The 15914-nt window shown below is 34.6% G+C and overlaps 1 protein-coding gene and 1 pseudogene across 3 annotated transcripts in view; both read left to right on the forward strand.

The window, feature by feature from the left end:
• Positions 1–15914, forward strand: part of LOC134279826 (transcription cofactor vestigial-like protein 4) — a 44180-nt gene that overhangs the window by 12143 nt on the left and 16123 nt on the right. For 2 of the 3 annotated variants that reach the window (XM_062762238.1, XM_062762239.1), the window contains exon 1: positions 7182–7902. The exons of the other annotated variant lie outside the window; for it this stretch is intronic. In XM_062762238.1, the coding sequence (XP_062618222.1) occupies positions 7578–7902 (325 nt within the window). In that variant the 5' untranslated portion in view covers positions 7182–7577. Of the gene's footprint in view, positions 1–7181; positions 7903–15914 lie in introns of those variants that run through there. 3 annotated transcript variants of the gene reach the window in all.
• On the forward strand, positions 11571–15732 carry LOC134279834 (myb/SANT-like DNA-binding domain-containing protein 4; annotated as a pseudogene).

Raw genomic sequence — 15914 nt, forward strand, 5'->3', positions numbered from 1 at the left:
GCGATTAGAATTCAAGTGGTCAGGGATGGGACATTTCACTGTACATTTCTCATTCATATGACACTCTACCCATTGACGAGCAGGCTGAAATTTCAACAACCATATACAGTTGTCGTGGACAACCCATCCAAGAGAGGTCGTCTAAATCTGATAAGAGGTTCCCTCTTGGTCAACGTAGTATCTCAAGTTTCCATGGCCCTAGAGGCACCTGGGGTGTATCCGGGGGTTTATTGCTGGCGACAATGCAATTTTAATATTTTTAATCCCGGCAATTTGATGTTCATTAAGATTTGGAGTTTATGGGGGGATTAGGTTTTTAAATCCTCTTGCTGCGGGGTGGATGGTACGCGATGATAATGTTGTCAGACGTCAACTACGGAAGAGGTTTTATTGATAAGTCGTGGACAAGTAAAGGATGTGGTGGTTTTAGCTCATATCAGCTTTTAATCTGAATCACACACAATTAATCACTTGTTTTTTCCTCATTTCTCTTGTATCAGGATTTCATTTTATAGCATTTGCTTTTATTGACATTTAAAAAAAAATCAGATCATCAGGTTTTATAAGTACAGTTTTAATATTTATTTTTTCTGAAAAAAATCTTCTGATTTTATAAACATATGTGGGCTGTTGAGCGTAGATCTGATGATATATAATAGATTTTTAATACTTAAATATCTAAATTTATTCATTTCGGCAAATTATTTAACGGAGTAGGCTAGATCAGCATCTTTTTCATGTACCTCTGACACAAACATGAATTGATCGATACCTCACTTTTATTTTCTTTGTTCTGTCTCATGCCAAGGTGAGGGGCATATATTATAGTACATATTTTATATATCGTTTTGAAGTAATTGAAAAAAAAATTGAATTTTAATTTATGAAAATTTTCTAAATTGTTCAAGTATTATAATTATGTGTTATAGAGAATTTGTTAAATCTCTTTATGCCATCATTTTCTGCTAATTAAGCATGAAAATGTGATTACTTTTGTAACTGAAATAATTGATGATTACCATGATCACTGAACAAAAAAATTGCAGAAGTCAGTCAGTTAATTGGTTGCAAAATTCTCAAAATGAGTTATTATTTATGTTTGTAATATCAATCTGTCTATCTGTCTGTCTGTCTGGGAGTTTTAATTTCTTGTACTTGATCAACTGATACATCAGATATGATTTTACATTGATACCACCAATGCATCAAATAATTATTTTTTATCCTTTTTTGACTATAATAATTGATTATCTTTCATTTTCTGTTCAGTTTTTACTGATCAGTTGATACCTGACATAATTTATACCTGTAGTAAAGGCCCTGCAAATTTAATGGAAAATTTGCAGTTTTAAAATTTTGCTAATTAAAACTCAAGTGCGATGAACTCTGACAGATTTGCTTCTTCATAATTTCTATGCTTAACTATCTGTATCTATAATGAGAACATAATCTTAGCAATTAGTTTTTATCTTGATGTGCATACATTTTGCATGGAGGTGCATGTTAAGTGAAAAGATTTGGATAATTAGGTTATGAACCAAAATTGATCCACCTGACTGAATTTACAAATTTTGTAGGTTTTCCAAAGTTGAAGTTAAGAAAAATCTTTGAGAGCATCCTGAGTCTCTGCTGAAATCACGTCAGTACATGTAATTCAGTTGCAATTTGCAATTTGGTTATTGTCTTTCAAGAATACAATTTGGGGAAATACATGTACTTATACATAAAATTTATATGATACACAGGTATACTGCTAGAGTTTTTGACAGCTCCGTGCATGCATACATGCAAATGTGCACATGCACTTCTGGCAGACAGCTGTTGCATAGATATGAATTATTGAAAAATATCATTGTCCTTTTCAGATTTGATGTATATAGTATAAATAATTTAGCAGCAGGTAAATGTATTGCATATGCTTATAATATGCACAAAATATGAATATGTCGTGGGAGGGAGGAAGGCAATGTCCGCTGCTGCTCAGTGTGTGAGGTGGCGCTGACATTTATGAAGGGAGATAATTAATGGTCTCACTTTGAACTATTTTCGTCATCTCTCCCAATGGGGGCTTTCTTATATGCCTCCTGTCACAGGAGAAAAATGGCCCTCCCCGTGTCCTTGCCTGAGTTTGTCTGAATGAGGACCCTATTTGCATCTCAGCCAGACACCTGTATATCATTCTGTATATGTAGAGTAGATTTTTATGGAAAGCGGGGCTCTTTGATTTTCAGAAAAATGGTGCAGACCGAAATTTGGCCATAGTCTGGAATTTTTCAGTTACTGCTTGCGACAGAGTTGATATTTTTGGTATTCCATTAGGAGGGGATTGGGTATTAAGGTGATGGAATGCAAACAATTGTCAATATTAGCATATTTATGCATTTTTGTTTCACCCTTCGTGTAAAGATCTTGCATCTCTCATCTGTTAGACTGCATAATGAAGGGCCTGGAATCAGAATTTTTTGGCTGATTCTAGACATTTTTCACATTGAAATTGACATTTATGCAGATCCAAATGCATGTGTTGGGATACGTCCAATTGAACACCTGGCAAAGCGGATGACACAAAATATATAAAAAAGCAAAAAAAGAAAAAAAAATGAATTTGTCTTGCGCTCTGAAGTCTGAATTTGGTTTTGGTCTGCCATTTTGATGGGATATCTTAAGGCTGTTCAAATTGTCACAGGCCACTGAATGAATAGCTTGGACTTGGCCATGAATTATGAGGTCTCCCCCTCTTTGTTACATGAATAATGAATCCTCCCCCACTTTAGCATTATAACCTAGACATGAATAATTAATCCTCCCCCTCTTCTTTACTAATGTGGCCTGATTTTTCGCTGGAGTGACGTACATGGTGTAAAATAGGGATTCTTTGAGGTGGCCTGGTCTGTCATATTTATTGAGAGATGCAAGCTGGCCGGCAAAATTCAGTTTATTCCCTACTAAATTCTTTTATTAGCTCACCTGAGCCGAAGGCTCAAGTGAGCTTTTCTGATCAAATTTTGTCCGGCGTCCGTCTGTCCGTCTGTCTGTCTGTCTGTCTGTAAACTTTTCACATTTTCGACTTCTTCTCAAGAACCGCTGGGCCAATTTCGACCAAACTTGCCACAAAGTATCCTTGGGTGAAGGGGATTCAAGTTTGTTCAAATAAAGGGCCACGTCCTCATTCAAGGGGAGATAATTGAGAATTAGTGAAAAATTGGTGGTATGTTTTAAAAATCTTCTCCTCAAGAACCACTGTGCCAGGAAAGATGAAACTTATGGGGAAACATCCTCAGGTAGTGTAGATTTAAGTTTGTTCAAATCATATCCCCCGGAGGTAGGGCGGGGCCACAATGGCCGACCAAAGTTTTACATAGAAATATATAGGAAAATTCTTTAAAAATCTTATTCTCAAGAACAGCAAAGCCATAATTGCTCATATTTATATGGAAGCATCCCCAGGTAGTGTAGATTCAAGTTTGTTCAAATCATGACCCCCGGGGGTAGGGCGGGGCCACAATGGCCGACCAAAGTTTTACATTGAAATATGTAGGAAAATTCTTTAGAAGTCTTCTTCTCAAGAACAGCAGAGCCATAATTGCTCATATTTATATGGAAGCATCCCCAGGTAGTGTAGATTCAAGTTTGTTCAAATCGTGACCCCCGGGGGTAGGGCGGGGCCACAATGGCCGACCAAAGTTTTATATAGAAATATATAGGAAAACTCTTTAAAAATCTTCTTCTCAAGAATAGCAAAGCCATAATTGCTCATACTTATATGGATGCATCCTCAAGTAGTGCAGATTCAAGTTGTTCAAATCCTGACCCCCGGGGGTAGGGCGGGGCCGCAATGGCCGACCAAAGTTTTATATAGAAATATATAGGAAAACTCTTTAAAAATCTTCTTCTCAAGAACAGCAGAGCCGTAATTGCTCATATTTATATGGAAGCATCCCCAGGTAGTGTAGATTCAAGTTTGTTCAAATCGTGACCCCCGGGGGTAGGGTGGGGCCACAATGGCCGACCAAAGTTTTACATTGAAATATGTAGGAAAATTCTTTAGAAGTCTTCTTCTCAAGAACAGCAGAGCCATAATTGCTCATATTTATATGGAAGCATCCCCAGGTAGTGTAGATTCAAATTTGTTCAAATCGTGACCCCCGGGGGTAGGGCGGGGCCACAATGGCCAACCAAAGTTTTATATAGAAATATATATATGAAAACTCTTTAAAAATCTTCTTTTCAAGAATAGCAAAGCCATAATTGCTCATACTTATATGGATGCATCCTCAGGTAGTTTAGATTCAAGTTTGTTCAAATCATGACCCCCGGGGGTAGGGCGGGGCCACAATGGCCGACCAAAGTTTTATATAGAAATATATAGGAAAACACTTTAAAAATCTTCTTCTCAAGAATAGCAAAGCCATAATTGCTGATATTTATATGGATGCATCCTCAGGTAGTGTAGATTCAAGTTTGTTCAAATCATGACCCCCGGGGGTAGGGCGGGGCCAAACTTTTGGATTTATACTTTTCAATAGTAAACCAATTACTACTTTTTCCTAGCCACAATGCTCGGGTGAGCAATGTGGCCCATGGGCCTCTTGTCGACATTTACTGTCCATCCACTGTGGTCTCTTTTTTTTCTTGGAGGGAGGGGGGGCTGCATCACTATCAGTTATGAGTAACATTTAAATAGATGTATGCTAAACTTTTTTGCACAATAGGGATGAATAATGCCAATTATAATGGTCCCTGGTACTCAATGTGGTGTTAAGGACACTTAGTTCAACTGAATTTTACATTGTCATCATCTTCATTGCAGACCTTTCGTCTCTTCTTTAGCTCTTAGACTAAAGGTCAAAGACACGGATAAAGTATTTATTGTTTGTCTATCTGTTCTTTGCTGTTGCTCTAAGTCCTACTCTCTTTCAGAAATATTTGATTTCGGTAAAGCCTTTATATAAAGCATATGTGCAAAAAGTCTTCATGCATGCATGTTGATCAATAATTCTGTATATCAGATTTTGATTTTGACTGAGTTGAAATTGTAAACCAGTAGAGCCACAATCTCATCAGAGATTTCCGGTTTTGCAGCCCCTGCAGTAGGATCAAGTGTGTAGGGCAGATCGATGCATGGGCAAAATCTTAATTCTGCACTCTTAGTATGCATGTAATGAATTTGAAGAAGTTTGTTTTGTAATGAAAAGCATAAATTTCTGTTCAGGGTTAATTGTCCATTATTATAGGAACTTTACCTGATGCATAAATCAATGGAAGAATTTCAGTGAAAGTAATCTAATTAATCAAGGTTTAGTTTGTACCAAATATTATGAATTATGAACTAATTTATAGATGCATTATTTTACAGTATTTCAACATACCATATATTATGGTCACCTACGGTGTCATGATTTTTTATTATTTGTCGAGTCTCATTAAATTCAACAATGAAAAACATCTAGTTTTTTTGTAATCCAGATTTTATTTTGAACTACCTTTCATTTTGCTGTCAAATGTGTCATTAATTATTTTTTGGCAATGTAAAGTATTCAGTTTTCTGCAATTCTATAATTTCTTGCATAAGATGCTATCAGAGATTAAATTATTTACTTGTTTAAAAAGCGCTTTAGGGATGCTAAATGCCATGGTTATGTATTTATAAATGTTTTATTAGGTGTAAAACTGATAATGGGAGGTATTAGAATTCATCATCAGGGTGCTAACCAAAAAGGCCCCAAGAGCTAGGAAAATACATGCATATTATCAGGTTTCTTTTATTGGGTTATGATTATTGTGTGTGGGGTGAAAATTTGGATAGAGGCGACATATACAAGAAAAGATGGTATATTATTTTCTTATAAGAGGCTATAGACTGGGGCTTTTTGTATATATACACCATTTATGGATTAAATGAAGATCAAATGAAGTTGTTTTGAAGTGGTCATTTAAATTGGGGTGCATGCAGTGTAAAGAGCTTTTGAAATGACAATAACTGGTCATTTACAAGGACGCGAGATTGCAAGTAGCTGTGCTCTGTATTATATTGGAGAGATGCACCAGCTGCACTTTTGACTGCAGCTTTGCCGCATGATTTTTTTTTCCTCAAATACCTTTTTTAATGATTTAAAAAAAAAAATGTATGGCACACTAGTTGTATGTGGCATTACCATTTTGCCCACTCAGGCTGTGAATTTAATTGATGGCAAAATGTAATTGTTGTCATCAGTTCATAGACATATGAAGTACTTCTTTTTTGCAGATTTGAGCTTTTCATAAGTGTTTAATGGACAGAAAAGTGTATAGAATAAAATTAGAGCAATGACCAAAGAATTTCAGATTAAATTGGGTCTATACTCCTGGATATACTTAGGCTAATACATTAAAGAATTGTTATCGCTGTTTTATCAAGAATTAGATAAGATTATCTATCATTGAATGATATTTTTCCCATTCATAAAATATGTTTTATCATGAACATTTTGGAAAATCAGAATTTTCTAAATGTCATATTTATTGACATGTATGATGCATTTATGGGGAGAATATAAAATGTTTATTTTAAGGAAACATAATTTCCAATTTTGTGAGTGCAGATTGACATATCTGTTTTGTGGTGTATTCAGTAATTTATTTGGAAGATTCTTGTAATATTAACCCAGTGTCTTGTGGAGATTTAGAAAGCGTATCTAAGTATAGGAGAATTGTATCCCTCATCAAATACTCCAAGTGTAAAGGCTCCCATCTCGTTCTACACTCGAGTTACTTTTTATCGATGGTGTGAAGTGTTTGTATAAGGCTTATCAATACCAGGTATAGCCCTTTATACAAATGTAACTTTGGTCTAGGTGACCTAAATAACGACTCAGGTGTCGGGGTAGAGTCCTTGTCTGGTCCAAATACTTTGCAACCAAGTTATTGTTCTATTAAGAGGTGAAAAAAAGAGATTTCCTTCCCGGGGCTTCATTTAAACTTTTTTTTCATGTTCAAGGAGATTCAACTTATGAATTACTTTTGCTGTGCACTCAAGCGAAGCAGTTTGTGAAAACGCAAAGCCCATTAATCCAATCAAATCTACCTGTCAGATTTTGGTGAGGTCAGAGGTCAGGCCCTCAACCAATGACTGTGAAGCTTAGGTGTACTAGAGCGACACTGTGATACTTCAGTCATACAAACATATATATATCCTGTGCGATTACTCACCATTCAGATTAAACAACTGTCTGCTTGCGCTTCACATGGGCTCTTATTTACCCCCACACGAAAAAAGATATTTATAAACAAATTCAAGCATGCCGTCTGCAGTCAAGTTGTGCAACTGTTTTCTATGTTAGAAACAGCCACTGGCACTGTTGTTTTTTTTTTCCTGTGAGAAATCTCTAAAAGTGCAGACACACCTGTTTTTTTCTTCGGAGAGTGTTTTTTAGTGTATTTTTTTTCTCTTCTGTCGAACAAGCACACCTGTTGTGGATCCATAGTATAATTAGTGCACTGGTGACTGGACAACTATCTCCATTGTTAACTGCATGATAATTTCTGATTTTGGAAAGGATTTTTTCACAATATTGGGCTGTGTTATTGACTGATGTTTAATGTGTGATCGATTTCCCCCCTTTGGGACAAACCCTATTATGCCAATGCTCGGTGAACCTTCTCTCGGATTTCCTGACCCCCTGAGGGGGAGTCTCCTGGGACTGCCACCCTATGGCCACCCAGGATTTGGACTGAGTATGGGCCCCATGGTCCCTGTGCCCCTCTGGAGGCCTGTAGCCACCCACCCCTCAGCTCTCATGTGTAACAGTATTGGATGCCCCTGCAATAGATCCTCAGTGGCAATGAGTGAACTTTTGGACATGTATAGCAAGAGTTCTCCCCCTTCTTCAGACCCTTGGAGGCCATGGTACCCCAAACGCTCAGGTAATCAAGAAATTTTAAGTTTTGAGATGTGAGAAGATTTTTTTTTCTGCAGGTGAGCTGGCTGATATTGCAGAGAGCATGTGACATTTTATTGAGGGTGCTCTCTGTAGTTGGGCTCTTGAGGGTTGCCTTGTTGTAGTTCAGTTTTTACCCGAGACAGCTATACCATGGAAGGGGGCTTGGAATCTAAGATTTCATGCCAATTGTCTTTCTATGACTCAGTCTTGCAAATCAAATAATATTCACATTCATTTGAAATGCTTGTGCATAACTTTGATTCTGTCTACAGGTATTTGTTTTAAAAATATTTATTATTAGAAATCACTTTGAGATTTTGATGAGAGTGAGTAGTGTGTAGACTTGCACTTCATTGTCATTTTATGGATGGGGTTAATTTTAGAAACCTTAATGGTCCTAATTTGAGACATTATGTCATTAAAACAGATCATGTTTGTATATAACCTTAAAATATAACCAAAATGGGACACACCCTCACATATGTTAGTAATAATGTTGGGTTAATTTCTTATGATCTCTATAACATTAATTAAAAAATCATAATACTGACTCGTGAAGTTGTTAATATTTAATAATTTTTAACTAATGATAATTCTCGCCCAATAAAATTTTCAAGGGACATGCCTTTGATTGTTTAGGGTGTATAATAAACAAAAGCAGTTTATAGACTTCCTTACTGCATGGGTTTTATAACTTTTTTGAAAGTGGGTTTTCAGAGGGAAAATGAAAACTGACATTTTATGCTTCTTCTAAGACCAAAGCCCTGAGTGGAAGCAATTCTTCTGGAAATGACAAATGACGGGTTAGGTGTATAATTGTCAGTTACTAAAAATAGCCCATTCATAAAAATCTTAATAGGCCTAATTTGGCTCTAACTTACTAAAAGGTACCTTCTTTTCTTTCATAGAATTAAAATTAACAATTATTAATAAGTGTATTTTAAATCAATTAAAAATACATTTGTGGCTTAAAAATCTTTTGGTTAATCAAATATTGTCCTGCAGTGAGATCCGTAATTGTTCAAGGAGCTACAAATGTGCAGGCAATTAAAACGGATTAATTTATTGACAGATATGTTCACCACTTGTCACCATGAATATGTCAATGAATTGAAAACACAATTTGAAAATTTGCATATTTAATTGCAATTTATTTATTTACCCTCGTAGCCCAAAGGATAGGTTTGTAAAGTACACTTACACAGGTGGCATTGATGATTAAATTCACGTAATTTTGCAGTTGCACAGATTAGAAAAAAGGCTACCTGCAGGCAAAAGTGAACCCATTTCACTATTTTTTTTTTCTCAAGCCATTGTAGAAAATAACATGCTTACATACTCTTGATAGTTATACAAATTTACTTCATAATTTTTTGTCAAAAATGTAATATTACTGAATCTTTTGTAGCATTCTTATTGCCATGTTGATATATTTTGATAATTTCACTCTCTTTATTGCACGGACTTTTGAGTAAGTCTCAAAACAGGTAATTTATTTAATAATTAATAATATTATATAATTTCATTTTACCCCCTCTCTCTCTTTAAAATCACAACTGTATTGAATGTTTTATTTGAGGTATTCTTTAATTTTTATAATGATCACAAAGCAATCTTATTGTTGAAAGAACATTGGTTATAATTCTTATAATCATTGACATGGCCATTGTGCATCTCAACTATTTTTAATCATAAAAGGGAGATAATTGTAATTCTAAAAAATCATTAAGGGGAGATAAATGAGAGAATTGGCTTAATCAGTTAATGCTAGCCCTGTTGCTTCCTGGACAACTCTGTTTTTGATTCCCCTTCAAGTTGGTTATTGCTGTTTGAACATGGATTTTAAAGTTTCTTTATTTGTCACCAAGAGATGATGAGCTGTTTAGGGAATGAACAGACAAATCGTTTCCTGTCAACTCTAGAATTATGAAGATGCTTTCCGTTCATCAAGTGCTTCAATTGGTGGGAAAATCTCATCATTTTCATAAAATTGATATTTTGTCAGAAGTTGTCTTCTAAGGAAAACCAGCATAGATCATATAAGAGAGTTAATCATAAAAAAGTTGTTGCAAAAAAAAAGAAAAAGAAATGAAAATTCTCCTGGATCAGGATATAGTAATTTATGTATAATTACTGAAGTGTATGGACAATTCAGGTCAACAGATGTGCCAGGCCCATTTCCTTCGATCTTGCAGTCACCTGTCACAAATTTACACTTCGCTTCAGGTGTTAAAAAAGGCCTAAAAAAGCACTTCATTTTGATTCTCAAACTTTTATCAGAGTTATTAGCATTACAATTGGTTTTTTCAGCTATTTCAATCAAAAAAGGTAAAAAAAAAAAATTTCAAAAATGATATGGGAAAGAAATTTTCACAGGGTTGTTTGACTTGTGAAACCAGTATTTTTAACCATACTCTTAAAAGTTTTTGCCTACTAAAGGTACGCGTTTTTGTGAATTGTGAACTGAGGGATCACTGGCTATGATTTGTCGGTGATTAGTGTCGTGAATGATCGGGTGTCACAGATTTACCTAGGCTTACCTGGGAACAGGTATTTCTTTATTTACCTAGCCGATATTCATTCACAGACTCGAGGGCCCATTCATAAAACTTTTATCTACAATATTTTTCCGTGATATATACGCACAATATTCAATGTCGCTGGCGCGGCAAACATGAAAGAGATTTATTAATGCGCTGCAAGGCCGCTCTTCGGCATTTGATCTGTGGGGATCTTCTTTCTCAATGTTTGCACAGTTTCTTTTTTTCTTTCTTTCTGGAGTGTGCTGTAAGAGACATTTGAAATCAGAGAAGAGTTCTTCTCTGTCAGTAAAATACAATAAAATATGAGTCAGACTTCATAAAAATCGGTTTGGCTCTGACATATAGTTCTATACCCCTGCAAACTGAATGGAACAATTGCAAGATGAACCAGGGACCTTATTCACAAAGCCTCCGTAATTTCCGCAGTCGCGGAGCGTTTACGGAAGGATTGCGGAAACTTTCCGGAAAGATTACGGATGGTTTACGGCGTATTCACGAAGCTCCCGTAAACTTTGCGAAATTTACGGAAAGTTTTCGCAAGTGAAACACGCTGAACGGGCACCTGCATTGAACGAAAAAGAGTTAAGAACATATCAAAATTTTAATAGTTTGAGCGTGTTTTGTTCATTTTTTTAATCAAAATGTGTTGCATTGTCGAAATAAAAAAAAATGAAATGAGAACAAAATAGAAACAAAATGAGTAGATCTAATAACTTTCTAAGAAAAAAAAAGAATAAGACAGTATTTTATCACGTCTATATATTTTTATATTAAACAAATATAAAGCTTTTTAAGGTTATTTACAACTATTAAAATCAAGATAAATCATATTGTTGTGATTATTAGTTAGTGAATGCGTAGTCGGGGGGAGGGGGGTTATTTTTTTAAATGTTCATGATTGAAAATGGTAATCTTTTATTTAATAAATGAATAAACAGCAATTTACAAATAATGAATAAATAATTAACGTTTTCGGCGTAACATAATATTATATTTGTACATAGATTTATATAGATTCTCTTGATACCTCTTTTGTCCCGTGAACCTATTGTGACGTCATGACTAAGAGAATGACATCATTGAAATTCTGACAATTAACGCTGAAATTATGGAAGATAGAAAAAAGAAACCGCGCGCTTTAGCGAAAAAGAACTTGAAATATTAGTTCAAGGAGTTAAAGAACGCTCAGATGTCATCAACTCAAAATTCAGTGACATGATCAACAATACAAGGAAAAAGCAAGCGTGGAAGGAAATTTTGGAATCTGTAAATGCTGTCTCATTCTCAAAAAGAACTGTCGAAGAAATTAAGAAGAAGTGGGATGATGTGAAGAGGGGTACAAAGAAGAGAGCTTCTGCCGTCCAGAAAGAACGTTGTAAGACGGGGAGTGGAAAACTGGAGATTATACCTTTAAGCCCAATGGAAGAAGATATTGTGTCTGTAATGGGAGAGGAGAGAATTTTTGGATTCAGCTCGTATGTAGACACCATGATTCCACCTGTAAGTCAGCCTAATTTCATTCCGTCATTCATTTGCTTTAATCTAAAACAACATGTTTGTTTCAAGACTTTCAACAATTTTGAACGATGTTCACATAAAAAGCCACTAAATTTCAATATCTGCATATACACACATACAATCATGTATATTATACAGTTTTAAAAAATAAAGACTTTTTTTTCAACTTGCACATAGTCCTAAAAGTTTTTAAATTCATTTTGATTTTTTTAAGGTGTGTATGTGTTGGGGGGGGGGGCGGTTACATGTCAATAAAGGAAAATATATAATACTGGGGATGCTTACAGGTTACATAACCTATATAGGTTACACGAATTATCGTCTATAATCTCTTTATTACTAGTAATTATAATAAGTCAGAATTTGAGTGTATATCTGTGTTTTAATTTTTTCTTTGCGTTTTCTAATGTACAAGACATGTACTAGTAACTTCCCCCGTCATACAGAGGGCGTGATTTCTACATTGATCCTTGTTTCCGCTTTTTAAAAAAAATATGCAGCTACTGACGGTTAATTTATGTAACTTCATTCTAAGATGATACTGTAAATAAATATAATGGTATAGTATAATAGTAGGATAGTATGCCCTTAAAACTTCTGTAGAAACATGAGTTAGAATTAAATCTTCATTTAAAAAAAATGCAGATTATAAATATTGATCTTATTATGAATTATTTCCCACCTATAAAATATGTATATATATAATTTTTTTATGACATGAGTTATTAGCAAACCAGAAAATTTCAAGTTTATCATGTATCAAATTCCACTAAGACACCAAGCAAAGCTGTTTCTGGAGAGAGTCCACGACAAGACATACAAGAGGAACAGACGACTGCTGAAACAGGTATCAGTGAAGGAGGCATCAGTGAAAAAGCACCTGGATCTGCTTTCTGTGTGAAGAAAATGAAAAGGCGGCCTTCTCAATATGAGGCCGATGAGAGGTGATTTTATTTACTAGTATTTGAATAACACCTTGATTGCATTTTTCTGAGTAGCATCCCGTCCATTTTCGATAGCAATGAAGCAACGGCACTTGTTTCTTAAATATTTTTAACTCATATAGTATAATAATTTATTTTATACAATGGGTTAATTCAAAAAATATTACAATAACAAGCGCCCATGCGATGAAGTCAATAAAGTGTAATTGATGCACTAGGCACAATTTCCAAAATTGCAAAAAATAGACTCTGACTGGAAGAAAATTGAAATTAAAAATCAAAGAAAGTTATATGTATGTGCGGTACAATTTATACTAGGAAACATATTTAGATTTCATAACACTTTAAACATTTGAAATGCATCTAATTTTTATTGAACGATTAGTTTACTACAATTTTTGTTCTGTTTTGCTTTTTTAACCGCATATGATTTGCCCCCCCCCCCCCCAGTTCACCCATTAAAGAAAAAAGAAACGGGAAAAAAGTTCAAAAACTTCTTAATAATAAGTATTCTAGCTTTAACTTAAAACCAGTAAAACTTTCGATCCCTCCCTCAAAACTGCTGACATTAATTGGCTTACACACATCTCTGGGGAAACCCTATTTCCGCTTTTATTGAATTAGCTCTAAAACTAGAATACGTACCTTTTTTCATTCGGAGTTCCTCGGATGACTCGTACCTCGCACATAACGTAGCGGAGTCAGCCGAGGCTTGCCTATTGACCTTTTTTACTAGCACTCTCGAGCGCTAGCATCTACGTTAGTTAATATGCCTGAATACGCATGCTCGATGTCACGGTCGGGAATTCTGGGTAAACTACTAAATTAAGATAGACTGAACGATAACAATTTCGTTTTGTCATACAAATATAGATCCTCTGAAATTGACACTGACAATACCAGTCTAGATCAGGATACATGCATACATGTACATGTATAATCGGAAGTTTAGAGTTTTATTGTCTAACCTGCACTTAAATGTACAAAAAGTTAAAGGAAGTCAGGTTTTATAAAATAAGACTATGACAATTGTTTTTCTAAAATTGTGACTTATTTTTTATGTGTTTTGACTTATTTCTTATGTGTTTATACTCAGTTCTTATGACTTAACTTTGAATTCTTGTTATTTTAAATTTGTTATGACAAATTTACTTCACAAAAAGTGGCGTGAAAGATGGAGGCAACGTATAGTTTCAGAAAAAAAGTCCTTGAATTTATTACTAACGAAAAGATAAAATGATAGCCTTGTTCTTGTCTTCAATCATTATGCAAACTGGAAGTTACATATAATAATTAAGTAATTACTTTTAGGAAATAAGAATTAAGTTATAACAACAAAAAATAATATTTAAATAACAACTGTTCTGAACGTTAAACTACAATTCGTCAATCAAAACCACAGTTAAAATAGGACTAAACATTATTTATATTATAAAAGTAAGCCAGGCAACAGGTTTCAATAGCCTTCCTACACTTAGTTATCTCTATAGCTTCGAAATATTCACAACAAATAATTCAAAACAAAAAAAGTCATAACAATTAGGTCATAACAAGTAAGTCAATGTCCCTCCAGGGCTTCCGTAGAAGGGCCCGAATTGATGCTATTAGTAAAAAAAAATTTAGTAACACAATGAAAATCTTTTAAATAGGTACTCATTGGCTCTTCTGATTAAAGATGAAGGGTCTTAAAAGTATAACTGAAATAGTTGAAAATTTATCCCTACATGACAAATGTTATTCTATAAACCAACTTTTTTTTTCATATGCGAAAAATATCCGTGAGTTTCGCGACTAACTTTAACCTGGAAATATTAATCATAATCGCTAACCATTTATTTTGATTTGTAATTGTAGAAAACTTTGAAAAATGGTCCCAAATTTTCATTGGAAATTCCTTCAAAGTCTTAATGGCAACTTTCTGAAATAACGGGTCCAGAATAAAAAGTCAGTAATTATGGAGAACCAAGCATATTCTGTATGAGGGGTCAAAGAAATTCACAAATATCCATTGATTTTCAAGATTAATTTAATTTTCGTTCTTTTGAGCATACTACATTGTACATACAAGAAGTCATCAAAACGGATTCCATATTTGTTTTAGGGTGGGAGTAATTTATTCCTGTAATATTCTTTCCTTCGCATTTTATCCACCTCCAAACCTGATTTCCCGATAAATTTCTGCCTCCGTATATTAATGAGACATACTAAAATACAATTCGGGCAAGTGCATTCCGGGTGTTATTAAATGTTAAATTCCGGACGTATTACTAAGAAAATGGGCCATTTTTTCTACCTTTACAAAAAAATTTAGCGCATTTTTTAATTAAACAAAATTTGCAGTAAGAGTACCACAAAGATATCAAAACACAAGTTGAGTGTAAGAGAAGTATATCATGAGTTTCAAATAATAAAGTTGATGTTCGAGGGGTCGGAAAAAAGAGCCACTGCATCCGGCTTAAACATAGATTTCGAGTTATTGTCATCGCCCGTTATGAATATAATTTAAGTGTAATTCCTGAATATAAAATAATGATCGAGTTATTTCGTTTTAGCTTAATGTTACAACGAGAAATCCTGCAGATTCAGAGAGAATCTCTCGAGGTGGATAAGGAAAGGTTACAAATGGAAAAAGAGCGACTCAATATAGAACGCCGTCGTCTTGCAATGGAAGAAGAGCGTTTCCGAGGCTACCAGGAGAGTCAGTTTTATCCACGTCAGTCCAGTGCTACAGTCGGAGGTTCTAATGAATATGAACTCTTTAGCTCTGCTTTTATGAATAGTGCACACATGTGTAATACTGGTACATAAGCTTTGTAATGAGTTAAGAAACAAAAAACAGTGTGTAAAATGTTAGACTTTAAAGTCATTTGCAGTTTTATTTCATTTAGGAAAAACATTCTAATAGAGAGGAATAAATCTTTTCACCCATAACAAATTGAGATCATCACTACGGAAAAAAATAAAGTGTGGTTTTCTGGTATCATTGTCAA

This window comes from Saccostrea cucullata, unplaced genomic scaffold (assembly GCF_032062105.1).
Source record: "Saccostrea cucullata isolate Sc308-1 unplaced genomic scaffold, CSIRO_AGI_Scuc_v1 ctg1762, whole genome shotgun sequence".
In the NCBI taxonomy this organism is placed as follows: Eukaryota; Metazoa; Mollusca; class Bivalvia; order Ostreida; family Ostreidae; genus Saccostrea; species Saccostrea cuccullata.